Source organism: Rousettus aegyptiacus, unplaced genomic scaffold (assembly GCF_014176215.1).
Source record: "Rousettus aegyptiacus isolate mRouAeg1 unplaced genomic scaffold, mRouAeg1.p scaffold_m13_p_3, whole genome shotgun sequence".
In the NCBI taxonomy this organism is placed as follows: Eukaryota; Metazoa; Chordata; class Mammalia; order Chiroptera; family Pteropodidae; genus Rousettus; species Rousettus aegyptiacus.
In genome coordinates, this window is record NW_023416306.1 from 127,098,376 (window position 1) to 127,125,810 (window position 27,435).

Consider the following 27,435-nt stretch of genomic DNA (forward strand, 5'->3'; position numbering starts at 1 on the left):
GAAGGCCATTTCAATTTACTATTCCCCTAGAATCGATGTTAATTAAGGCAGACCGTGACCATAAATCAGCCTGGGAGTTTTACAATGTAATTCAGCATTAAGCATATATATTTATATTAAAAGTAACTGATTAACCACTCGAGTTTTTCCAGAAGTTGCTGAGGCCATTTCTTTATAATGAAGACATGTTACCTTTCATTTTCATTTTTTGTGAAGAGAAGAAATGAAAGAAATATAATCTTCTTAAAAGGTGTATTCAAACTAGTAAGTGACTCACAACACTGATTAATGGGAGAAAGAACTGAAAAGAGAGAAAAGAAGAAACAGAGAGGGGGCACTTGGCATATCTGTTCTCCCTTGAAGTGATTAATTCTTCCTTTATTCACAATCATTTTGTGCATCCCTCCTACATGTCAGGAAGTATGCGAGGCACTGAGGGATACAGAAATAAGTAAGGTTCAGCACCAACCTTGAAATAGGTGTTTAGCACTGTAGTGGAAAAGACCAACACAGTAACAGCTCCAAAAATATGACGTGGTCACAACATTCAAAAGGATGTATTTAATACCTACTATGCATATGCTCCAAAAAGAATATATTCGTATAAAGCACTAGACAGGTAATCTGTGTGCCTCAGAGAAATCCAACCACAGAACCATACCTTCGTGACAGGAACAGGAGGTCTAGTTTTGGTTTCTCCCTAAGTGTTCTGCTAGTCTCCCAGCTTCCTCAACCCTCAGTTTCTTTGTCTATGAGGAAGCCAGACTTGGTAACCAAAGGCAGGCTAAGCTAGGCACTTGTGATACAAATCTTCTGTCCAGACTCTTGACAAACATTGATACTTAATCACTGCACCTCCCAATCGAACTTTTGAATCCTTTCAACACTGCTAGCAGCAAAATGAAGATGTCATCCCTAATGACTTTTTAGTGGTAATACTCTGTGTTTCTGAGGTACTGGCTATAGAACCCATGTGGCCACTAGTGGGCACTCAATAAGAAAGTTTATCAGAGGCTCTGTGACACTGGAGGTTTATCTTGCTTCTTTCTTCTCTAAAGCGCATACTAATGTTTCAAAATCATTTGAATAATATATCCCCCTGCCCATAGCAGAATCTGACCTCCAGGTTCAAAAGTGACTGCCTCCTTTTCCAATTACATCTAGTACTTGGACATGTAACTAATGTACTAGAAAGACACTACTTGAAAATGCTAAATTTCGTGAAAGAGTCCTACATCAAACATTTAAAAACCTACGCAAAGTAATCATCAAGAACAACTGGAAACCTCATACCTCCCCGCAAAAAACTGGTTTTAATTTCTTGTGGAAATATGTAGTATGACAAAATCATGCTTTAACAGCCAAGTCTTACTAAAGCACTATTTTAAAATGCACTGATAAACGAATATCTTTTTCTTGGTCTAAATTTAGTGGAGACCACTTGGGTTAGGAAGAAACAGATTCACAGAGCTGGATGTGGCCTTAGATATAACCTATGCAAGTGGTGTTACACAAATAAACTTGTCAAAAATCCAGTGAATCACGCAAGGTCACATACCCCGCCAGTGGCAGAATAGAGACTGGAACACCCGTATTCTGATTCCCATCGCAGTGCTTTTTCTAAATTTAATTTTTACTGATGTTTCTTTATAAAGATGATTTGACGTTTGGCCAGAGAATTAAGAGCAAGTTTCACCGCATCTCTTTCACAGTGTCTTCTAAAAATGATTCAGCGCAAGGAATTATGCCTGAGTCTCTTTTTTTTCTTCAGCACAATCAACACAGGTGACTGTAAAATAATTTTTCATTTCCTTTCTTGAAAGCAAAACGTGTTAGGGAAACAGTGGTGATTCACATTCCTAATGTGACTCTGCTTAGAGGTGACGTCCTGGGACATGTGCTGCAGTCTCCCCAGGTGCAGAAGCAGGAACTTCTGCCAGGAGACAGACAGCAGCCAGACTATTGTGATCCTAGGATAGGAAATTATTTTCCAACATGCATTAAAGAACAGTTTTGTGCTCTTACAGTCACGGGGCTATATTTGAGGATCTAGGAAGGGGACTTCAAAACCAATCCCTATCCTAATGATTTCCCACAGGAGGGCTGGTTTTGGATGAGCAGAGGAAAAAGGGAATAGCCAACCTTGACTGATTTAGGAGCTGGTCAGAACTGCACTGCATCAAAGTGATTCTTTTTTCATATGTTCCTTTCTCTGTAGAATCTACGTATCCAAGGCTGAATAAGAAAAGGGCATCAAATGCCAAAGTCTTTATAAAATGCTCACAGATGTTTGGCTCACAGTTACTTCTCTCAGCAAAGGGAATTAAAATAAAAATTCATAATGGCACTTTATTAGGACACTCCACACAGGCATTTAAAAGAAAAAATTGTGAGTACAATTTCCTTCCATAAATATTTCATAGCATCTTAGATTCTGGGCACCTGGGCAGGAAATGTCATATATTTCTCCATCTCAGAAATTTTATTCCCTTCCTGGTGGAATGCTTTTAAGAACTTTAACAAGGACAACACTGCACTGCAACAAAGGCTTTCTGTCAAAGAGGTGTCCTTTCCCAAACCTAAAAAAAAAAAAAAATAGACATCTCATAGTGTCCAGGAGAGGTGGCCTGAAATAGGAATGGAGTATATGTGTGTGTCCTGGATTAAAACAGTAAAGACATAAAAGAGTGCTTTTTGAAAGCCAATTCAAGGTGACTGTGCTGGTTTAGACAACTTTTTTTCCGAAGAGACCATCGGGATAACAAAGGAAAATGCAAGTTGATTCTCCCCAAGACAAGTGTAGAGATTGAAGTTGCTTAATTTATTCAATTGTGAAAGTTAAATGTTACGAAGATTGTGTCTATGCATGTACAACAAAGTAGAGAGATAAGCAAATGCACTGAGGACTGCGGTGATGAACTTGCATCATGTATTCCTTTATCTTCCTTATAGAATGGAAGTACTAGGGTTGAAAGATTGTCATTTGAATACCAGTATGTCTTTTACTGCTTGTATAATCCTGAAGGATCTTAGATTCTCAAGCTCTTTGACCTTTGTTTTCTTCTCAGCAAAAATACACACACACACACACACACACACACACACACACACAAAGGCCTGTCTACCTTGGAGGGCTGTTGTATAGTTAAGTAGATAAAATATGAATGTGCCTAAGGCTTAGCTAGCTAAAATAAAAGCTTCTCTTCTTCCCAAGTTCCTTGAAGAAGGATCTTTTGGCTTCGTTTCATTTCCCCTACATTCTAACACGCAATGTTCAAAAGATATAATAAATCACAGTACTGAGAAAAGAAGTGAAGATGTAATAAGGAATTCACATTGGCTGTTAACAGGAATCCGATTTATCTAAAAGTTAATTTAAGTCATTTTATAAATCTCAGCAGTTACTTAGATAGTCAAAACAGTGCAGCTTAGCAGTGTAAGCCAACCCACATCACTTGGTCACTTTTGCAGCCAGAAGATAATGGAGGACAAATCAAGCTTACCATACTTTATGGCCCATAGCAAAGTGGCCATGACTATACAGAGAGGCTGCCATGAATTTTCTAATTGGGGAATCTAATTCCCCGAGGATTAATTCTCAAAGCAGCAGGCATTAATGGGAGTTAGGTGTAAATAATTTCCTATCTTCAATGAATCTTCGACATAAAGCTGCCATGTTTTATTTCAGTAATAAAATGTTTTGTTATTTTAATAGTGAATGCTTCGAATGATTTGTATTAAACCCTGTAGTAGATTGTGCCTTGGAGAGTTGATTTTTACTCGCCTTGCCGCTAAACGGCTTTTGGTTCATCAAAGGAGTGTACCAGATAGCAAATCAATAACCAGACTGACCTATTTATAGGAAAAAGTTCAATTAGTTTTAATTAAGCAGTACAAAGTAGTTTGAGGACTTGTCATATTAGCTATCTCCTTTTACTTGATTGCTCCATTGTTTCTACTGATGTACTTTTAAGAGATTTCCAGACACCAAAGGGCAGTACTATTATTTAACGATATAAAATTAAATTTCTATCACTATGAAAAATCGTACTGACGACCTCCTTATGCTGCTCTGCAAAGTATAAGGAGGTCGTCAATACAATTGCGTATTGTAAACAAAAAAACAAAGGTATTTTTAACTTCAATGAAAAAAATCCCCACCTATTTTACTCTCATTAAGAAGTTACCTATATCAAGTAAAATAATGAAGCAAATGATCAGATCACTTATGGATGGGAGTGGGGATAACTTTCGTATTAAAATATCTAGAGAGAGCAAAAGTGGTTCTGTTGACTTCCATTCTTCACTCTGCTTCACGCCAAAACATCTGGTTAAAAAGTGAAAAAACACCCAAATGGCAATGTATAGGAAAACACTTAGATGATTGATTGCATTTTTCACTTGAAAGTCGATGTTTTGATATTATAGAGACGTGGCCTTTGTTTAATAGGTGACATCTTTTACTTCTATAAAATTTGCTTTGACAAGAACTAATTTATTAATTCTAAATGTAAATGAATTAACAGTTTTAAATAATAGACCTAATACTGTATGTCCTGAACCCCACTTATCCTGAGTTCCAGGCTAAAAGGCAGGAAAAAAGAAAAGACTTCACTAGAAAAGACTGCAAACTAGACTTACAAAGTATGCAGATAACTCAAGGTCAAAAGAAATGAGAAACTAGAGGCAACATTTAAGACATCTTAAATGTATTAATCTAAAATTACACCAGCGTATTTTAAAATAAATGTTGTATGTCCAACACATTAAACTAATGTGCAATGATTACACTAATTGTGTTGATGTTGTAAACAGAAATAAGTTAGGACACTAACATAACACTTAGGTAGCAAAGATGCACCCAGCTTCTCACATATCCATCTAACCTCAAGGTGTTTCTGAAAGTGAAAGAACAGTGATGAGAGTACAGAGACAAAAGGTCATTAGTCATGTTCCCCAAAGGACAGTTCAGTTTGGCCAGCCTCTTGGGGGACAAATAAACTGGGAGGTGAAGTAAACTGGGGATTCCTAGAATGAAGCTGCTTGGGTGATGCAGATTAAAGGGCTCTGAGGTAATTCCAGAGACCTGTGGTGCAGATTAGGGTAGACCTAGTGTTCCATTTGACTCAGGGTTCCAAGACTTGTGGCAGCATCTCTCTACCACAGACCAAAACTGTAATTTTCCAGTTTCCCTTAGTCATAACCATTTGAATAATATATCTCCCTCCCCATAGCAGAGTCTGACATCCAGGTTCAAAAGTGACTGCCTCCTTTTCCAATTACATCTAGTACTTGGACACGTAACTAATGTCCTAGAAAGACACAATTCCAAAAAGCAAAATTTAGGTGGAAGAGTCCTACATCAGACATTTAAACACCTATGTAAAGTAATCACCAAAGACAACTGGAAACCTCCCACTTCCTCCCAAAACTTTGGTTTTAGCTAATCATGACTAGCACCTAGGTTAAATCTTTTGAGTCATCTTTAACCACCAAAATGGGCAAAGGTTCATTTCTATCTCCTCATTGCTCTCATACAATTTCTCAATGGGTAGAATTGCTATGTGTATAAAGATTACTAGACGGTGTGACTTAAGGGTGTCATTTAAACTTTCTGGGGCTCAATTTTCTCATCTGTAAAATAAGAAAATAAAACTACCTTATCCAAAGGTCATGAGGATTAGATAAGGCATTGGATTACTGAAAAGCCTGGCATAGTCTACACTCAAACTTTTAAGTGATTCGGATTCTGAATGTAAACAACCAATTAAACGCAATTTACTAGTGCTCTCAAAAAGCTAGTCACTTCTTGTTCTGCTTTTGTTTACTCATTCATTTATTCTTCTCTCTATACGTAGTATCTAAGACCTGTCTGCCAAACCATCAAAGACACACAGGACAAAAGGATGGGGGGAGAAGGTAACGATGGTGAAGGCCATCTAATGCATTAACTAGTATCCTGGAATTTCTCATTGCTACCCTTTTCTGAATGCCATGAAAATAGGTTAATGCGACGAATTCAAACATACTAAGGTGGGGTGGACCTGAGATGGTCTGAGCAGTGGTGTAGAAAATGCGCTTAGAGAAGAGGAAACTCAGGGAAAAGGCTTTAATGCCCTCTAGTCAGTCTTGAGAAAGCAGAATGTAACATGATTTCTTCTTGTCTTCTGCTTGGAAACAAATGTTCTATTGCCTATCTTCCCTGGGTTTAATTAGTCTTCTGACTTTCTCAGAATTCAGCCTGTTCATTTGCAAATGGAAGACATCAGAAAGGCTAGTGAATGTGGGTGTGGGTGTTGGGGTTGGGGTAGGCTGAAGTGTTTATTTTCAAAGCCACGGGGGTCCCCATTTGAAAAAGCACCCAGCTTATCTCAGTGTTTTTGTTTGTATGATTTTGAATTAAAAGGTTGGAGCAATTCATTTAGGAGATTAAGCTGTCTTTACAATGGGCCTAGTTGACCTATTTATTCACTAGTATTGCTAGGGTTAAAAAAAAAATCTTCCTAATACATTCTTCTTCATTATATAAGCGCAACAATTTTAAAGAATTGCTTTGGTCTTTGATTTTATTACCAATTAATTTTACATTAAAATGATGTTTATTTGCTAGTCACAGATAAAAATCACAAACTGTGTGTGTAACAACTTAGGGTTGCCAGTTTTAGCAAATAAAAATACAGGATGCTAGTTATATATGAATTTCAGAAAAACAATGAATTAGTTTTCAGTGTATGTCCCAAATCACTAACAAACCATGAGACATACTTTTATTTTAAAAGCATTTGTTGTTTACCTAAAATTCAAAGTTAACAAAGATGCCGTATATTTTATCTGCAACCCTACCAGGTTTTCATGGATGTTGTATATGTTCCAAGGATGCCAAATGAAAACTGGGAGAATTTTCATTTCATTATCATACTTAAACTTGTTCCCTGCAGAGTTGAAGTACTTCATCAGTCAAAATAATTCCCAGTTTACAAAGAGATAAAGTGATATCTCAGAAAATGAACTGAATTTTGACTACAGCATGAGATCTAGTTCTAACTGCCAAAGCCGGTTCCATTCATGCTAATTAATTCCATTTATGGTAATCTCATAAAAAAGAAAAAGTAAAACACGAAAGGGACAACTGGTATATTCAGTTGAATTAGAAGTTGAAGTCAAGAACTATTTAATTTAAATGCCAATATCATCTTTCATTTATGTCACAAAGCAAATATCCTATGCAGAAGAGCTAAAACACCCCAAGGCATATTCTAAGGTTGAAGATGCCTTTGAACCAAAAAAATAAGTCGTTTCGCCACAGGAGACTAAACACTTGCTTGTGACAGCAAACAAAAAGCAAGCCGAATTTTGTGTAGCACAATCAGTTTCATATCTCTGTTGAAATAAATAAATAGCCGAAGAGAGGGATTATTATTATTTTTAATTGAGATTAAAAATTTTTCCCTTGACTCAAATCTTAGCAAATACTTTCAAACACAATTATACCTGTTTTGTACTTAAATGATAAATTCTTCTTCGCTCTTGACCATTACAAATATGCAAAAAGATCTATGTGTTGCCTTTCCCTAACCCGGGAACTAAAATGTAATATTTAGCAGTAATTCATTCCAAAAGCCCGAGTTCATAAAAGGTAATAATGAACGAATAAGCATAACTGTGCATAGCTTAGAGAGTCAATTTCATTAAAGAAAGTCACACCTAATATTCAGAAAGTTTTTTGTAGTCATCAAAAGAACTTAATTTTTCTTTTTCTTTCTTTTTCTTCTCCTTCTTCTTCTTCTTTTTTTTTTAATAGGCACCTTCCCAGGAAAGGAAAAAGAAGAAAAGGAGACATGAAATGAAAAGCTCAAATTAAGCTTCAAACATTTGATCAAGAAATCCCTAAATGCCATTCAAATAAAACATTAGAAAAATCTTGGACTTAATTGTGAAATAAAGCTCATTTTGGCAGTTAAGTCTTGCTAAAAAAAAAAAAAAAAAAAAAAATATAGCCACTGAAAGCTGCCACTTGACCTGGAATTCCTCTACAAGAAAAACTAGCCATAACTACATGTGAGACCTGTATGAGAAACTGCCGGAATGTCAACTTCATTTGCAGTGGCCCCATATGGCCTGATCACTCTCCCTGGCATGATAAATCACTGGCAGAATCCTTACCTTCCTACGTTTGATCTCTGCTCAGCAAGATGTGGTTTTGATGTGAAGAACTCCAGATCTCTTAGGTCAGAGACAAATAGCAGTGGCACTGACCTGCAAAGTGCTAAGTCTCTATTAGACTCAAGTGAAAAGCTGTAAGCTTCTGACAAGTTCCCTCTCCACAGAGTTTAACTGAACCACCATGGTTTTCGTGAACTTAGGCTGACAGAAAAAGCCGCTGAAATGGTTTGGAAGGAAAATGCCAATGAACCTCTTCTTTCTACCACTATTATCAAGCATTCAAATCAATTTCCCTCAAAATGTAAAGGAAGAATTATCTTGGGAGTCACTGCTCTAATTTACAGTCTTTAGCTAACACAAAAATTTTGATTTCCAGTGGATCTTTATGACATTGCTAATCATTCTCTAACAGAAGGAGAATCATTAACAGATTTCTATAGACTATTCTTTGGTAATTATAAGGGCACCCTTAGGATCCCTTGGTGTAACATTATCAGACATACGTGTCATTTAGCAGTAATAACTGAAATAAAGGTCTGAAATAACCCTTAAAAAAGATACATGTGAAAGGTTTCTTGCAAAAGAGTTGGTGCGTTCACATGTCATTCGTCGCTATAAAAATAACTGCAGAATCATTCCAAAAACTATAAGATTAAAATTGCTATGGAATTTTAGTCGGCAGAAATGATGAAAAGTTCCAAGAAAGCAAAAAATGTGCCATCATTTAACAGCTGCATTATTTCAATAGCTGTCCCCTTTATACCACTCACACAATTAGAGACACTCATAAATAAGCCCCTCATTAGCTCTCTGTAGAACTAAATTCAGGACTTTGGAAGGATCCATTAAAAGCAAAATATTTGGTTTCATTTTTAGCTAAGTGTAGTTTATGTACCCATATTTGCACATACACATCTCTACTAAATGTTGAACAATAATCGTTCGCCTTAATTCAGAAAATCAAGAGTTCCAAAAATCTCTCTTTTGTGTACTTCTTTACTAAACCTCTTTTTCTCTATTGGAATTCCTGGTAATGATACCAGAATGTGGGCAAATCTCATTAGTCTCCCTGCTGTTTACAAGACAGGATTTATGCTCAATGTGCTGAACACAATGACACACATCACTAAATGGCTAGAACTACCACCCAGGCTCTATTCTGAGAAATTTTTCACTCACTACAAATACCTATCAGCACGGAGACGCATGGAAGAGCAATTATCGCCAACACATGTAGTCTTTTAAGAGTACACCAATAAATACCCATTTGTGAAGGTTAATTTAATGCAACCCAGGGTGTTATCTGGAATAGTATATGTCACCAATTCAATCCATTAAGTAATTACTAAAGTCTCAAGAGAGCTCACAGAAGTCAAATGTGGTTATTCCAGGTTCATTGCTTCTGGTCTCCCTAAGGACTATTTAGGCCAACAGCTGGAAGAGCTGACTAAAAAGGTTCCCAGGCATAACTAACCTTTTTATGAAAACAGGTAGATGAATCTAACCAAGGAATGAGTCATCAAGAGTCTGTCCGGAGAGAAATACTTAGGGAAGCAAAAGAGAAGCAGAAGTGCACAAAAATAGAAAACAACATGAAAAAGATGAGAAAAGTTTGACTGACAAATAGAGGGGAAAGAAATGTGTTCTCTCTAAAAGTGAAGACAGAGAAATTTGGAGACTCTAAGATCTGGCCTAAAAAGACAACCCCTCAGCAGTTTCTTTACATAGAATTTTTGAGCCATTTACAATGAAACATTAATCATGCATCACAACCACCACCACCCTCTGTCACTGAGACTCTATTAAGGTTTGGATATTGCATGAATTTCTGCGGACCGCTCTCTATTTCTCTATTCTGCATCCTCACTGAGGTTACAGGTAATAGACAGATCCGATAATAGTTGAGCCTTAGTGAGAAATGATTGCTCATAAAAGACAAGAGGGAAGGTATCCAGCGAACTCACTGGCAGTGTCTTCCCACACAGGTTACAGCCAAGTTACACAAATGACGGCCTAAGGGGGAGAGGAAGCATTACAAAGAATATTAAATATATTCGCTTTCAACAGTCTCATACATCCCTGTTCCCAAGTGAACATAAATAACTACAACATAGAAAAGCACTTTTGGAATAAAAAACAAAAAACAAATAAGTGTTATTAAGGGCCATGTGTGACTACCCAACCAGTGAGAAAGAACCTAAAAAATGTTCCCCACCTTAGCCTAAAAAATCGCACCTACTCACGTGATTCATACCTAAAGCATCAGTTATATAAACACTTTTTTTTTTTTTTTGGTTTGAATGCACACTCTCATCTTTACCTCAGGTTGAAATTGTTGCTAATGGTAGCTACGACAATATCAGCTAAAACTAAGTTTGTGATTTGGAGCTGGAGAATTGGGTTTGGGATTATCTTGTAAAACACTCAGCGGAGCTTTAGGCTAAGAGTTTATGATTTCTGGCCTTTGTTGTTCTTCTTGTGCTTGTTGTTGTTATGAGAAGGAAAGGAAGAGGATAATTTGAGTCCTGGAATTGCCACCGACTAGCTATTGAGCCTGGAAAAATTATTTAACTTGAATATGTTTGATTTTCTCTTATAAAATGGGAATATTAATATAGTATCCATATCACAGGGTTGCCACAATTATCAAACATAATCATATGTGAAAAACACTTTGGAAATTATAGTATTAATAATAAAAGCTGTAGCTATTAATAACTATTAATGATAAAATATAACAAGTATTCATTTAATAAACATTTCCCAAGCATTTACACTACAAACACTGAGCTAGATACTTCAGAAATATCAAAATGAATAGGAGTTTATTATGTAGTACAGTTTAGGAATAGGGAGTTACACAGAAAATACATAATAAAAGGCAAAAATTGTACCATTTAGGAGTAGTGCAAACAAGTAATGTCAGCATTCAAAGAATACAGCTTTATCCCCCAAAAATAAGTGTGGGGCCAACTCTGTTAGGTATTACGTAAGTACTATACACGGAAAGGCAAGATTTCATTTTAAGGTTGGAAAATTTCATTCTGCCTCAGTGGCTTCTTCAGAATTAGATGCACACATGCACGGATCAAATAACTTATGAAATACTAGCACAAAGGTGAATATACAACACCAGCTTTGAGTTTAAAACACAATGAGTTAAAGCATTAGCAAAATACAAAGCAATGTTATTATCAAGCCTGGTGCTAGGGAATAATTTAAATTCTCTAAACTAGCAAGATGAAGCACAGCATTGAATTAGTTATTCAAGAAAAAGGCCTTTCTATTAGAAATTCTTTTTCAGTGATCCCAGGCTTAGTGAGTCTCCTCCTGGCCTCTCGCGGCTCCAGGCTGTTGACTCCCAGATACTTCCATGGCAGAGCTGGGCCTAAATGAGCACCATCAAAATGAACTTATTAATTTATGTGTTTGCTTGTTCGAAAAGAGGGTTGAGACCCAAAACTGCAGATTCCTGCTTCCAAGATCTTAAGGACAGCAGGCTTGTGGAGGAGACCTTCACCATAGATGAAGTCCCTGAAGTCTTGAAAAGTGGTAGGCAGGCTGTGGTCCACAGTGAGATGGAGTCTGAGCTCATCAACAAAACCTACACCAACATGTTATTTCTGCAGCACCTTTCCTAACAAGCTGAGAAGTGGTACCTCAATCTAAACGGATTCTCCCTTAACTTGAAAACAAAGAATTATTAGAACAAGTTGCAGAATTTGAAAAAGCAAAATGAACATCTTCAAATAAAAAGCTCATCATAGATACAAAGCTGAAACTTGCTCCACTTAATGAAGGTGGAACAGAACTCCTAAATAAAAAGAAATTTTAAAACTTCAAGAAGAGAATGAGAAACTGAAGTCAAGGCTGAAGACCACTGAAACACAGACTATAAATGCACTGGATGAGAAGTCAAAACCAGAAAAAGCACTGTAAGATTTAAAGCTTGATCCAAAAAATCTAAAGGTTTTTATAAAGGCCCAAGACTTGAGAGACCTGGAAAACAGTTGCCACTTTAAAGAATGACTTTCAGAAGACACTTAACAAATGACAAGACAGAAAACCAGAAGTCCCTGGAGGAGAATCTAATGACAGGCAAGCAATACCTAATCAGGGTTCAGGAGCAGCTGAGCATGGCTGAAAAGGAATTAGAGAAGAAATTCCAACACACATAAGCTTACTGAAACATGAAAGAGATTCTTACAAAGAAGAATGACCAAATCAAAGACCTGAGAAAAAGACGGGCAAAATACAAACCCTAAGAAGAGAAACTGAAGATTTCATCCAGAAGCTGCCACAACACGAAAGTACAGGCCATTTCTCACCTCAGACCTGTTTGAAGCAATTTGGTACATTCCCTCCCTTTATTTTTCTAATATTTAGACTTGGTTTCTAATATTTAGAACTGAGTTCCTATTTTCAGATGCCTAATTGAGAACTGAGAAAATCTACTGATTCTGGTCGGTGGTTCCAAATTCCTCTATGAGTGCTCCAGAGCCTTCATTCAAATGCACTGAGAATTCCTTACAGTAAAGAAGAGATTTCTAGAGTGGGAATAAGTGCATAATCCTTATACTAATGCTAGTAAAAGAGTATGCCTTTTTAACTGTTATAGCTAGTAATATCTATATTTGTGCATTCCCCGGGTAAATATAGTGTTATCAAAGATAGTTATTACAAATGAATCTTATTAAGTGAAAAAAAGAAATTCTTTTTCACATTATATTCATTGTCACCTTTCCAGTTTTTCTCCACTTTTATAAACAAACAGCACACAGTGAAGAATTCATCTATTTACCACTTCAAAAATGAGTGATTTGTGTGTCTGTGTGTGTGTATGTGTGTGAGTGAGAACACAATGGGAGGTAACGTTTGAGTACTTACTCTATTCTAGGTAATATAAGAAAGGTAGGGAAATTAGTCTTGACATGAAAAAGTTATAATGATCATGTTATCCTAGAGTTTTGTACAATGACTCCTTATTAAAGGTAGTTTTATGGAATTCACCACTGTTTTTAGGTTAGGGAAACCAATGCGTATTAAAATCATCCACCAAAGTAAGACTAGTTTCTGACATTTTCCCATTATGAAGACTAGGCTTTGAGAAAAACCCACACATCCTGAATCTCCTAATCTTATTCCAAAGCTACATAGAATATAATTTTGAAAAATTCTTCACAATTAAAATTGTCTGACTTTCCTATATGTTATATGACTGTTCTTGAGACTTACCTGTATCCTTACACTTAAATAAATACCAATTACAGGTGAATTAAAATGCAAAAAATTAAAAATTTTAATACTAAAAATTAACTTTGAGAAGACTATATAGAACATCTTTAAACTTTTAGAATAAGAATGGATTTCTTAAATAAGACTCCAAAAGCACTAAATATCAAAAAAAAAAAACAGAAAAATTCCTCTATTTGCATTTAAAACAGAATGAAAATTACACCATAGAAAGAGGAGGAAGAAAATGTTCACAAAAACATGTAACAGTTAGAGGATTATAATCCTGAATATATAAAAATGTCTGTGAATCAGAAAAAACATATACATACACAAACAGAAGTGAGTAAATGATATGCTGGCCAATTCACAGAGGAGGAAAGCTAAATGGCCATGAATATATGAAAAGATGTTCAACCTCACAAGGAATCAAAGAAAGGCAACTTAAAACAGCAATAAGATAATATTTTACACTCATAAGGTTGGAAAAATTTCATAAATATGAGAACTCTAAGGATAGGTGAGGATGTAGAGTAAGGGGGACTCTGAGACACTGCTGGTAGAGGTAGAAACTCGCATAGCCATGGTGGACAGAAATTTAGTGATCCACAATTAAGCTGTAGATGCATATACCTCATGAGCCAGCAATATCACTTCTAAGTTTATATCCTAGACGGTCTTCCATCCAGGTGTATAAGGAGATACGTTGTGGAATGTTTAATGCAGAATTATTACAATAGCAAAATGTTAGGAGTATCTTAAATGTGAATAGGAGAAGAATTCAAAGTATTGATATATCCAAAGAACAGAATGCTATGCAACGATGACAACGAATGAATTGCAGGTACATGCAACAATATGGATGAACCTTGCATACATTATGTTAAGCAAACAAAGCCAATTACAGAAGGATATATACAGCATGCTATTTACATAAAAAGATTTAGCATGAAAAACAACAGCCTATACTCTTTGCAAATACATACATATACACGCACCTATGGGAAAGATAAACGCTTCTGAGGAAGGAAGAGAGAGGAAGACAGGGAAATAGGAGAAGTTCATAGGGGGAACTTCAATGTACTTCTTTTAAAAAATTAGAAACAGACACTGCAAAATGTTAAAAACCAACAAATCTATGTGTAGGTACACACATTTGTTATATTATTGTCCAGTCTCCTGTATGATTAAAACACTCCATTTCCTGTCAAGTATGTCTAACAATACAGTGTGCTGTTGATCTGCTGAGCCACAAGTATCTCTTAACCTTCTGAATCCTCATGGTGCTGTAAGTGCAGTCATTTAAAACGCGTAGCATCTTATATAATGCACCATAGTTAGATGTGTGCATGTCCTCACCCTGCACCCAAGTGGGAGTTCTCTCTGGCCTCTTCAAGACAGAACCTACATCTATGTATTTTCGTGACAGACAGCGACTACCAGTACTTTGTGCATAAGAGGCCCTAATAAATGTCAAATTAATAAACAAATGAATAAATTCAGGGAAGCAAAAGGGTAGCTCTGGCTACAGTTAAAAATAAAAATGACCCCAAGATAATACAATTAGATAACCTTTCTGTGAAAATTAAGTTATATTGGTATACTGGGTATCAGTCTCTAAAATATAAATGAGGCAGAATTCACTTGTTTCAGGATTGCTAGAGAATTTTACCAGTCTCATACTAATACCTGATCTCCTCCCCCAAAAAAGGATTCAGTAAGGAAGTCCAATTTTCACACCTAGGGAAATAAGACTTTAAGTCGTCTCCTGGAGATCTGTGTAGACATTTCATAATTCTGTCTTTCCAGACAAGATTTTAATTCCTGTCTTCCTTCTCACCCTAAAACCTCCATCATTACATACCCCTCGACTCATAGAGCTGATGTGTGTGTTGGTGCTGGGGATTAGGAAAGTAGGGAAATAGTGTATTTTTGCCTGTTAGTGAGTTTACTAAATCCACTGTATTTTGCCAGATCCACTTACATGGAAGCAGGTTCCATCCCACCTGTGGAAAGAGCTACACAACTCATACCGTTTTCTGACTCAGTTTAATCTTTAAGAAACCCCCAGAAATCACCTAGGGCAAAAAATCCTGAGAGTCATTGGATTCAAAATCAGAAGACTTAGGCCAGATGAATGAAATTATGTATGAGAAAAATATACAAAAATATAACCTTTCAATTATTTTGAAATTTTTTGCCTATATTTTATATTCAAGACTGGAAAGTGTTTTGATAGCCATGATACCTAAATTCTTCTAAATAAGAGACAGGTGTTTTCAGTTTCAACTGGACAATGGTTTTCTTTCCAGAGATCTAGGCATAAAGATAACTGCTACTTTGACTCTCCAACAGTCAAACTGTGATGAGGAAAGGAAATAGAGCACATAACTACTTCTGAAAGTAACAGAATTGAACTGGAGGAAAAGGAAAGCTTGCTTCTATAATAAAAATTAGAATGTTCACTCACAATATTCTAATTTTTAACCACATCCTACAGAGGTCAATAAACCCCCGTGTTTAGCCATAGAGAAGTTTTGTTGAGAGCCCAGAAAAAGTCTAGATGGTGTAAGCACCCAATTATTATTACAAATGGAATTCTCGAAGGCTGGAACTATTTTCAAATCATGTGACATAACAGACTTGCTGTAAATAAACACATTAAAAGTTAAGATTATGAAAGGCAACGATTTGAACATAACTCCATCTTAGGGGATGAAAATCAATAGAGAAATGCCAGAAATAAGAAATTTCCAATTTGGATTATCTCATATATTGGAAAGGTAAAATGGAACAGAGCTCAAAGTTATGTCTGAAAAGGAAATTAAAAATTAATCGAGGTGACATTATGGCAATCACTTCGATATGCATTAAACTTGGTGTATGAAGAAGAGAAATGACTGGCTTTGAAATGACCTGTCACGGCCAATTAAAGAAGTGCTAGAATGGCTTTCAAAATAAGTCACCTTGTGGTGCTTTTACTTTGAAATGTGAAGTGCCCCAAAACTGGGCAGTGAAGACAAGTGAAAGTCTCTTCGATTTTAAATTATATAACCTAAAATACCTGCCAATTTCCAAACCATATCTACTGTCTGGGTATGTCTTCATGCTGCCACACTTCCCACATTCATGCACCAACGACTTGGCAACATCTTTGCCTAAACCACTTAAAGTAGCAGAAATGTCTCTTCGTAATCTGACATTTGGGCCCAGTCAATTGGGTATACTGAGGCATATTAACGCTGAATTTTGGCACAAGTGTCAGATATCTAATTTGATTATTAGAATGCAGTCATGCGCCACTTAACAGCAGGGATATGCTCTGAGAAATGCATTGTTAGGCAATTGGATCTTGCATGAACATCATAGAGTACACTTACACAAACCTAGATGGTACAGCCTACTACTGTAGTTGTGTTACACTTTCTAAAAATGTGTTTTTTCAATTTTAGTTGACATACAAATATTATACTAGTTTCAGGTGTACAATATAGTGATTAGACATTTATATACCTTACAAAGTGTTCACCCTGAAAAGTCTAGCACCCATCTGGCAGCATACAGAGTTCTTACAATATTATTGACTATATTCCCTATGCTGTACTTTATTTTTATACCATTGGCAGCACGGTAGGTTTGTTTACACCAGAATCACAACAAACACATGAATAACTGCAGTTTAAGTCTTGGCTGTTGGCTTTCCTTTTTGTAATGCCTTAAGCATCGATTGCCCAGTCATCCACGTCAAACAGGCATCCACTTCTAGGAAGCCTACCTGGAATCCATAGTGCCGGCCACATGAGTGGATAAAGAGCCAGGCTGCTCCTTGCACTGAGGCTGCTTTGGTTTGGAGACCTTGGTTGATTTAGATAACTGACCATTTGGGCTACTTGTTTCTTATCTTCCCACACTTTAAATTCCCTCTTTTATGTTTGAAATTCACCAATAAAGAGTGAGCCTGTGAAACCCAAGCGCGTGGGCTCTCTACTCTACCCTTGCTGTGCTGTGAGGTGCACCTGGTAGATCCAGGGTCTGTAAGTAACGAGTTCTTTTTCCTTCAAAGTTACCGAATGCTTACCAATGAAGGGCGACTTGCAATCATAACAAGACGGCAAGGGTAGGTCCAGTGGTAACATTGGTTTGGAAAGGGGGATGTCTATGGGAAGTTCGCTGGCCAGATGGGTGTCCCCAGGCATTTCTAGCCGACGGCATGACTACCGATAGGATGAGATCGCACAGAACAGTAACGCCTGCTACATTAAGATAGCTACATCACCAGGAGATAGGAATGTTTCAACTCCATTACAATCTTATGGGATCACTGTCATACATGCAGTGCCTCATTGACTAAACTGTTGTTATGAGGCACACGAGTGTACTGGCTGGGAAAATGTTTAATTGGTGATTTTTTAAAAAAGCTAAGAACTTAATAAGAAGACCTCCAAAGGATTCCATTTGATGAAAATCCAGTGTAAATGTAAAAGGTACCCATAATAGTGAACTATTCTAATTAAAATGGTAAACAATGGCCTGTTTCGTAAAACTTTATTAATCATACGATTCTGATCTCTCTTAAAATGGGCCTCCCCTAATTTGGAACTACAAATGTAATCATCACTTTACAAAGATGAAATGGACTTAGCTCTAGGCTGGTTGTCATTATATGCCATTTACTTTCATACACTTGCTTCTTTAGTCCTGACAACAATCTTGTAAGGTAGATACTATTACCTCAATTTTGACAGAAATAGAAATTGATACTCACTGAAGCAACCTCCTAAAAGGAGACACCATCCATACCTTATTTAACATGGGCTCTCTAGAACCTGGCACCATACCCCATACTGTGTGGTGAATAAATGTTAACTCTTCACACAGCAAGATTTGATCAAAGGCCTATTTTAACTCAGAGCCTTCTTTTTTCTAAGTCAAGGGCTTATATGCTTTTTCTAAGATACAGGCCATACAGTGTGCAATTACTTGATTTGGCCACTGTAGTCCAAAAGCAGTCACAGACAATATGTAACTGAATGGATATTGCAGTGTTCCAATAAACCTTTATTTGCAAAATCAGGCTGACAGTCTGAGTTTGCTGACCCTTGCAAGCTGTCACTAAGATAACTAAAAAGACAAAAACATACATCAGTATTTGTATTTCATTATCCAACTGAGAAACTGACTTGAGAGAGATGTGTATGTTGATATTAGAGATGTTTTTGGTTTGGTTATGGTTTGATCATCGTGCTCGTCTAATGTAACAGAGAACTAACTCTGTATGTCTGGCTTCACTAAAGTCTGGCTATAAGGAAGTCAGAACTCACAAAACAGACTTCTCAGAGAATCTTCTACTTTCAGTTAAAAGAAAAAAAAAACAATAATCATTCCTCACTTTATAGAAATAAAGAACAGAAGAGCCTCAGCAAATGATGATTCCATTTGGTAACATACATCTCTATAGTAGAAGGCGTCAGGGCAGGACCCCAGGAGGATTATCTAATTCAAGTTTTAGAATGAAATTGTTTAGCTTCTCTGGGTTAAATGGAAATATAAACATCAAAAGCTGTACAATTACGCAGAAGTTTTTTTTTTTTGAAAACCCGAGGTTGCCTATAAATATGAAGTTTGATTAACAATTTCTGATTAAGCAGATAATCTGAATAGAAGCTTGGAAACAACTAGACCCACACCATCTTTTAAGAAATGATCCCTGGAATAGGCAAGAATATGCTGCAGACCTAAACGAACAAACAAACAAATAAAAAACCTTCATTGAAACAACAAAAATAGCAATTTAAAGTCAAGGAATCAAATGCCACAGAAGGTGGCTCCTTCTTCAGAGTTGCAATAGAAGCAACATGAAAAAATAAAGATTTAATCTCTCTCTCTCTCTCTCTCTCTCTCTCTCACACACACACACACACACACACACAGCATTTGACTATTAGGAAAAGCAAAGCATATGATGACAAAAGCTCTAGCAATTTTTTAAAAATCAAGGCCAAGATCTTGCTTATCAATTATTCCAATTTCTTCCCACTTTTTCTTCTTCAAAATGTTTTGCAAGGATCAAATAAGATATATATGAAAGTGCTAGGTAAACCATTAGGCCCTATAAACAATGTAGGTAGCACTGTAAGTATTATTATCATAACTATTATTTTTACGTTGATTAAACTGAACTACTGCCATTGATCAACTGACAACCAGTTTCTGGCACTCAATTTTTCTAATAAGATCTTAAGCTCCTAGAAGGTGGATGCTTCCACAGCCCAAATAGCATAATAGAAAGCACAGTTGTTAGGAACATGGCCACTCAAAAATCCTTTGAACTGAATTAAAATTGACCCCAGAAAATAGATGTTCGATAAAAGGTTGTTTAATGAATAAATAAAAGAATAAATCGTAGTTACCCAGAGCACATTAGCTGTGATTATCAATCGATTGCCTTTTATTTTTTCTCTTCTAGTTTAGTAGGTCAATACCCCATAAATGTCTCCTTCTTCCCTCTGTTCTAGTGCCCCACAGAATCAGATGCTGGAGAAAAATATAACACTTTATGTTTCTGTTAGTTATGGCCATAAGCTCTCACTGAATAAGTGATCAACAGAGAAAGAGCACAATGTGTGTGTAGTGGGGATGTGGGGGGGGGGGACAGAGGGACTTGTAGAGCCAGAATTGATGATAGAGACAATAGAGAAAGTAGGGGTCGGATAAAGCCGGACAGTCTCCAAAAACCTGAGAATCTGGAAGAACTCTCCCCTGTAGTTATAGGCAGTCAATAAACTACTAACCTTGATTTTACAATGTGTGCACTCCTATAATATAATCAGCTATACAAAAATTCTAAAAATCAGACTGGTAAAACCGAAACAACTCAGAAAATCTTTAGTTCATAAAAGCATAGCTAAAAGCAATCAGACTCCTATGCTAGCTGTTAAGCATTCTCAGGCTACAAGCTAGAGAGTATATACATTCTCTATGTCCCAAAAGTGGTCTCCTCACTACTTCATATTGGTGAAGTTATTACTGTTTCTTGACTAATGCAGTCTTTTTTGTTTAACATATTCCTTAATAAGGAGTCACATTTAAAACTTGTAGGTCTATCTTGCTATATTAGGGAAATAAAGACAGACATATTCCAAAGACGGTATTTTCACTGATCTTAGTCTAAAATGGGTACTGGACCTTCAGAGAGGTAGGCTTATCTTAAACGTAATTGCCTGAAAGTCAAAATGAACAAAATCATAATTTCAGCCACTTCAACATCCTTGGGGATTGAACTTTAATTTTGGAGCATTTTCACTGGATGTCTGACAGAAAAAGAAATAACTTTTATTTCTAATGTTCTCCCTCATGCTCCTTTTATTGAAAAAAATGTAAAATACTTTAAGGAGAAGAAAACAAATGGTGAAAAATTACAGAAAATTACAACATCACAGGGCAAAGTTTTCTAAATGTATGCTGCTTGACATTTTCATAATCAAACCATTTACACGTTAGTAGTGACTTTATTTACGTTGGTCCTAAAATCAGATTTAAAAATCCTATCTCAATAGCCTTCACCATGATTCGTTTAACAAGACAAAAATGATTAAGGATCCATCTGTTTGTCTTGTACCATTTTCTGACACAAAGACTGACACAAATACTATGTGTTATTTAACAAGTCCTCCCGCATAATAATTGTTTAGCCATTACCCTTTTAGAAATTCCTAGTGAATGTAGTATCACTTCTAAAGAATTGTCCATTCTACCTTGTTCATTCTTCTGCTTAAAACTGTTAATATAATTTCCCTTACTTCTGATCATAAGTGAGTTTTTAAAACTCTTCATCGATCTTAATTTTTCTTTTAAGTACAATAGCATTAGCCATTACCCTCAGCTACTAAAAGAGCAGCTTCTACTCTTCGTGTTAAAAAAGCTGCTTGCCCACAGCGCTTGTCTCAGAGAATTTTCAAGTTTCACTAAGAGCGGAGGAAGAAAGCTGCTAGCAATGTTCAAAGATACCTGATTTTACAAGGTTTTGTGAAAAGAGGTTGCTTGTAGATTAGTATTACTCGGTGTTTATGAGGGTTGTTTGTCAAGCCCAAAATAAGGTGCCTCCTCCCCACAAATTAAAGAATCAAGTTACAATCCATTATTTCATTTCTGATTGTTTTTCTTTGTAATAAGTGGGAAAGTGGATACTGGATAAAAGTCTCCCCTGAACGTAAAGACTCCACATTAAAGGCTTCAATTAGCTATAAATCAGTTGTCTTTCCTACTGGGGTAGAAGAAGAGAAAAAAAGAGAGTGGAGTAGTTAGACAAAAAGAGAACTGGAAGAGCCTCCAAATTAAATTCCGAGATGCCTGCTGCATACCTAAAACTCCGTCCAGGGCAGTGAGGAAAATCCCATTAAAAGTAAGGCTAAAATCAAACCCTTCCAAATCTGAGGGTTAGGTCCTCTCTCACATACAGATCTTGCACCTTAAGACCTTTAAAGAGACTAAAGAGGTTAGGAACCCTCATAAAATAAAACTTTTATGCTCCAGCCTTTCCTTGCTTGTCCCTAAACCCGGAGATATTCCACACATTGGCATTATTGTTACGCAAACAATGCCTAAACAGCTATAACTATTAACTACCTCTCATTAAGATGGCTTTCAAAAATTTGTCACACTATCTAAAAAAGCTAACAGGTATGTGAAATCCATCTAAAAAAGCTAACGGGTACATGAAATCCATCTAAAGCTGCACTCAAAACACGAATCGCCTTGTTTGTATCCTAAAACTCAATGCAAGTAAAATTTCCGTATTCTCATGTTGTTTTTCTGTATTTCTTTCAACCATTAAGCCAACACCAAACAATTCACTTCTCGACAAAATTAAGTTATCTTGTAATAAGCATGATGGAAAACAACTTGTACCATATTATCTGTGCTCAGAGTGTGTTTAAGCTTAACTGGGAGAAGTTTAGGGTAGAAATCCACTGAAAGAGATAGAAAATCAAAAAAGAAAAATGTAAAACGAACTCTAAGAAATATGACTTTAAATTCCACCTCTCCCTCTGCCCAAATGCAATAACATTATAACCCCTCATGTGCATATTTAATAAATTTTTCTATGTCGACTTTATAGAAAGAAAGTAAATTCAATTTATATTAGGTAGCGAACGCATATTCTTTCAAATGCGGTACAACAAAAAAAATTCCTGCCTGGCAAACCCAAGATGTCAGAATTCGTTATAAAGAATAATTTTTTTTCAGTTCCAAAGCGAACCCGTTAATCTGCACAAATTAAGACTTTCCAAGTTTTCCAGGAAAATTGCCACTGCCTACAAAATTCGAACGCAGTGCTGACATTGGATCTACTGGTACCCAGCAGCCAGTTTCCGTGAAATCCGTAACGGCAGCTCGGAGCGCGGCACGTCTTGACAATTCCTACGGGAAAGCCGCTCCGCTCCGTCCGGGCTTCCGAGGACCCGAGCGGGACCCGCGGCTGAGCGGCCCCTGAAGGCGGAGTGCTGAGAAGAGGAGACGGCCAGGCTGCGTGGCCAGCTAGGCGGGACACCCTTCTTCCCCATTCGAGGAGCCGAAGCGGTGCCGATGCCTTCCCCGCAGCGGCCGGGCCCCCGGGAATGGGATCTGAAGGCAGCGACAGATGCGGTTTGGGGAAGGAGCGGTTGACGGCGACCTTTCTGCGCCGCGCTTCAGGTTGCGGTGAGTCCCCGAGGTAACCCTAGTCCCCGGCAGGACTTCAGAAGCCCCGACCCCGAGGATAGGGCGTCCCCTCTGCTGCGCGGGGATGACAAGCTGGCCCCTGCGACCCCGGCCCCGATCCCGTCACGCCGCCCTCGCCCCCTAACAGAGCGAGGAAAGGAGGTGAGGAAGGTTCTAGAAAGTCTCCGTGGACGGCCAGTCTTCGCCGGCCGCTTACCTTGGTGTACTTGATCTCGAGGTTGGGCGTGGGCAGTGGCAAGAGGTGCAGGGAAGCCATGAGGGCGGCGGGGTCGGCCTTCACCTCGCCGGGCATCTCGATCTTGCTGGAAGTCATGGTGGCGGGCCCGGGCGTCGCTGGCCCGCGGCGTGGGCTGTGCGGGCTGTGTGCGCGGTCGGCGGCCCGGGGGCGCGCTCGACTGTATATAGGCAGGTGTCAAGCTGGGGCTCTTCTTATTGGACGTAAGGGCCGAGGCGCGGGGGCTGGTCCATCCTACCTAGGGCGCCCCGGCGCAGCCCGGATTTACATAAACCCGCCGCCCGCGCCACGCTCCCAGGCGCTCGGAGCCCACGGTCAAGTGCGTCCGGCGCCCCCTCTGCCCGGCGGCGGGAAGCGGCCCACGCCCACGCCGCTGTCCTCGACGGCGGGAGCGCGAATCCGCGCCGCGGCCGCGCGGGGCTCGGCGGCCGCACCGGCCGCACTCGGGCCGGGTCAGCGGCGGCGGGAGGCGCACTTTGGCGGATAACGGGCTTTGGTCGGGGCCCCGGAAGCCTAGCGGGAAGGGACTGGGAACCCGAGCGGCCGGGCGCTGACGCAGCCCCGAGCGCGGGAAAAGCCCGGGACCCGGAGGGCGACTCCCGGGGCGAAGAGGGGGCCCCGCTGAGGACAGGGCAGCGACGCTGCAGCGGACGCGGAAATTCCCTCCTACCCGCGTCCCAGGGCCCTCCGGACTCTGGCTCCTCTTTACTCCCGGACGCCCGGGAGTCGTAGGGCATGGACAGGGGCGCCCTCCGCTATTCTTCTAGGAGCAGGGGCATAAGGCTCTCCGCAGCGACCCCCGCAGACACCCACGACCTGCAGCGGAGTCCGAGGTTCGCTGTGGCCGCAGGGTCGGGGACGGATAGTGATGAGTGCGAGTTCTTCGCCCCACACTCAAAACGAGTGCCCCGCAAGGCGGTCGACGCCGCGCGGCCCTCGGGCAGGCTTCTCCCACCCAGCTGCTGCCCTCTGCCGGCCGGGACCGCCCAGGGCGGTCTGTGCTGCGACCGGGGTAAGCAGGTCTTGGTCCTCATTGCTCTTCGGAAATGGATGTTTCATTTGCCCCACTGGTCTTCTCAGATCCCTTCTTCCAGCCTTTACCCCAAAATACACAGAGGTACTTGTTTTGCTTTTCTGTTCTTCACACTAACAGCTACCATCCCACCAGACATTGGGGCTCCTCACTTAACTGTCCCTATGGGGTTGGGCTTTCCATCTATACCCCCCTAATTTAAGTGTTTCTATAGCTCCACTGGCCTTCTTTTAGTTTGTAAGTGTACGTCAAAACCCAGAGACCCCGTAACAGAATGAGCTTTGGGCTCAGTGGGCTAAATCTAGGGTCCAATTAAAAAGATATTTGTAGATCACTTCTCCTCCTCACTCCCAATGTAGGCCTGACAGAGTCCTACTGATTCTTGCCTGAAGTGCCATTTTCAGAGCTCTTAGAACCCTATTTCTTTGGATGTTAAGTGACAGCCAGAAGGGATCTTGCCTTAGATACTTTCAGTAAATAAAATTGCCTAATGCTTAGTGCTTGATGCTAAACAACAGTAAAAATAGACAAAAAATATTTCATTTTAGTATTAGGTACATAGAAATAACTTCTAGCATTTCAGACTCTGAAGTATCTACCCAAAGTTACCTGAGCAAATTATTTTCTTGGAGAAACTTAGGGACCTTAGCTTAGATGGTTTCATTTCACAAGAAATCTCTATAGTCCAAAATTGTGCCGTAGTAACAGTATATGTTCATGAGATAGACTTTTATTAAAGCCTTACAGGATTAGAGATAAAACTGAGGAATAAAAAGGTAAGGTCATGAAATTAGTTGGGGAGAGAGGGAAAAGGTAGCAATAAGGAAAACCAGTGATGCTGGTAGAATAATTCTGCAAACATGTTTTGAGCACCTTCCAATACATGGCAATGTGCTAGAGGCTGGGTTACAAACAAGAGGGACAGCCCTTGCCTTCAGTGAGCTTGACACCCTTTCCCGCGAAGAAGTAGTTCACCGACTATGAGAGACTATAGGGAAAAGTTACAAGAGAACGTTAGCGACATGATCTGGTGGTGCTACACTACGGAAGAGGCCACCTCTCTGGGAATGCTAACCTTTGAGTTGGGCCTTAAAGGAGAGAGATGGCTTTAATAAGGGAGGAAAGGAGAGTGTAGGCAGAAGACTCCATAAGAGCAAAGGCATAGATATATGAGAATATCTTTTAGGGCAGAGGTCCCCAACCCTAGGGCCGCAGACTGGCACCTGTCTGTGGTCTGCTAGGAACCAACCGGGCCACACAGTAGGAGGTAAGTGGTGGGCGAGTAACCTAAACTTCATCAGTATTTGCAGCTACTCCTCAGTGCTAACATCACCACCTCAGCTCTACCTCAGATCATCAGGCATTAGATTTTCATAGGCTTACTGGTCTTTGGTGCCAAAAAAGGTTGGGCACCACTCTTTTAGGGGACATTAATGTGGCTGGAGGAGCAGCAGTAAGGTGGGCAAGGCAGTTGACCCAAGGTTATAAGGAACTTAATTCTTGAGATAATGAGAAGCCATCAAAAAATTTAGAGGAAGAGAAAAGGGAAATCTTCATAAATTAAATTACTAAAATGAATATTGTCAGGAAACACTATCGCAAATAGAAACCATTGATTTATATTTTTCTCAAAGCATAAGATGGAGTTGCTTGCCTCTGACCCACGTCTTGCTTGCGATCTCCAGTTCTATCACCATGGTGGGAAAGTCTCCCCCAAAGAAGAAACAGTATAATGGAATTATTAACATTTGTTGCACAGCAAGGTAGAGCAAATAAAGACATTCCTTTCTTCTCCAGACAGGAGGAGGATGATTCCTTGGCTTCTTCTCATGCACATCTCCACAAAATATCTAGTACAGTGACAGATGGCAGATTGCTTTGAATTGTTCCCTGATAGCTCCTTTTGTGTGGGCTTTGCTCTTCAACTAGATGGTAAAGCGATCAGCACAGGGCCTTGTCTTCTCTATTGTGCCTTCCCTCAATTCCTAAAACAGCATGAAGCATATAGTAACTATTTAATAAGAATTTTTGTTGAGTGATTTGAACAAAAGACAAAGCATTCTCTATGGCCCTATCAACTACTTCTCCTGACTACTTTCCTATGCGCTCTGATTAAGCAACATTTTCTTTTCCTGATCTTAGATTTTATTTTGCTTTCCCCTATCTTTTACTATAAACATTTCTGTTCATGGATTTTTAAGAATTTTTTTCTTCATATAATCATTCTCTGAAAAAAAAAAAAAATTCTCCCTATCTTCAGCTCATGATTGCAGCCATTTTTGGTCCAAGCTTCTTAATTCAAGTTGGGGGCTAAGATTAAGTAGAGAACAGTGAATTATAACTACTTTGTCAGTATATAGCGTATGTCTTCTTGGTTTCTGTCCATAGAACTTTAGTCTGCTGTTACTTACTTTTAATGCTGCCTTAACATCTCTTCTCACATTTCTATTCTTTCCTCCTCATTTTTCTTTTATTATCTTGTTTTATTATCTTCTCGTTTCCTCTATAGATTTCAAAATGGCTAACGTGGCTGTCTTCCCCACAACTACCTTCAAATTTCTAACATTTTGAAATGTTAAGAAACATTTTTTCCCACCCTTATAATGTTTCCCTCTTCTACCCTCCCCCATCTGTAATTATTTATTGTTTAGGATACATATTGTTTAAAACTCCCTGTGCAAGGGAATATAAGCTACAGCATGCTCTATTTATTTCCTTGTGAAAACAATTTATTAGGCCTGGTGGAGCCAATATCCTGGAGTTGTAGAGGAGAAAAATAAATTCTTGCCTCATATTTCCCCACCTAAATAACAGAATGCAAAATTGTAATTTTAAGACATCAACTTTATGTGAAGTTTGACTTTAAGGTATGAAACCATAGCAATTTAGGCTTCTTTTTAGTTTTCAGTTAAGGCCGAAAGTATTTGTTAAATCAAGAAACATGTTTTAGAAATCAATGAAGGAAACTGAATGGAGCACAAAAATTCCCCCCCCCCCCCAACGAAGGAACACTTTTGGTTTTGACAGTAACTGAATGTCCAGCTTGAACTTC

General features: G+C 38.7%; 1 protein-coding gene and 1 pseudogene across 1 annotated transcript in view; one reads left to right on the forward strand and one right to left on the reverse strand.

Annotated features, from left to right (window-relative positions):
- ALDH1A2 (aldehyde dehydrogenase 1 family member A2) overlaps positions 1 to 23,946 on the reverse strand; it is an 85,192-nt gene extending 61,246 nt beyond the window's left edge. The window contains exon 1 of the mRNA XM_016160452.2: positions 23,312 to 23,946. Within this exon, the coding sequence (XP_016015938.2) occupies positions 23,312 to 23,428 (117 nt within the window). The 5' untranslated portion in view covers positions 23,429 to 23,946. The remainder of the gene's footprint in view (positions 1 to 23,311) is intronic.
- LOC107518602 lies at positions 11,537 to 12,428 on the forward strand (annotated as a pseudogene).
- Positions 23,947 to 27,435: the final 3,489 nt, after the last annotated feature.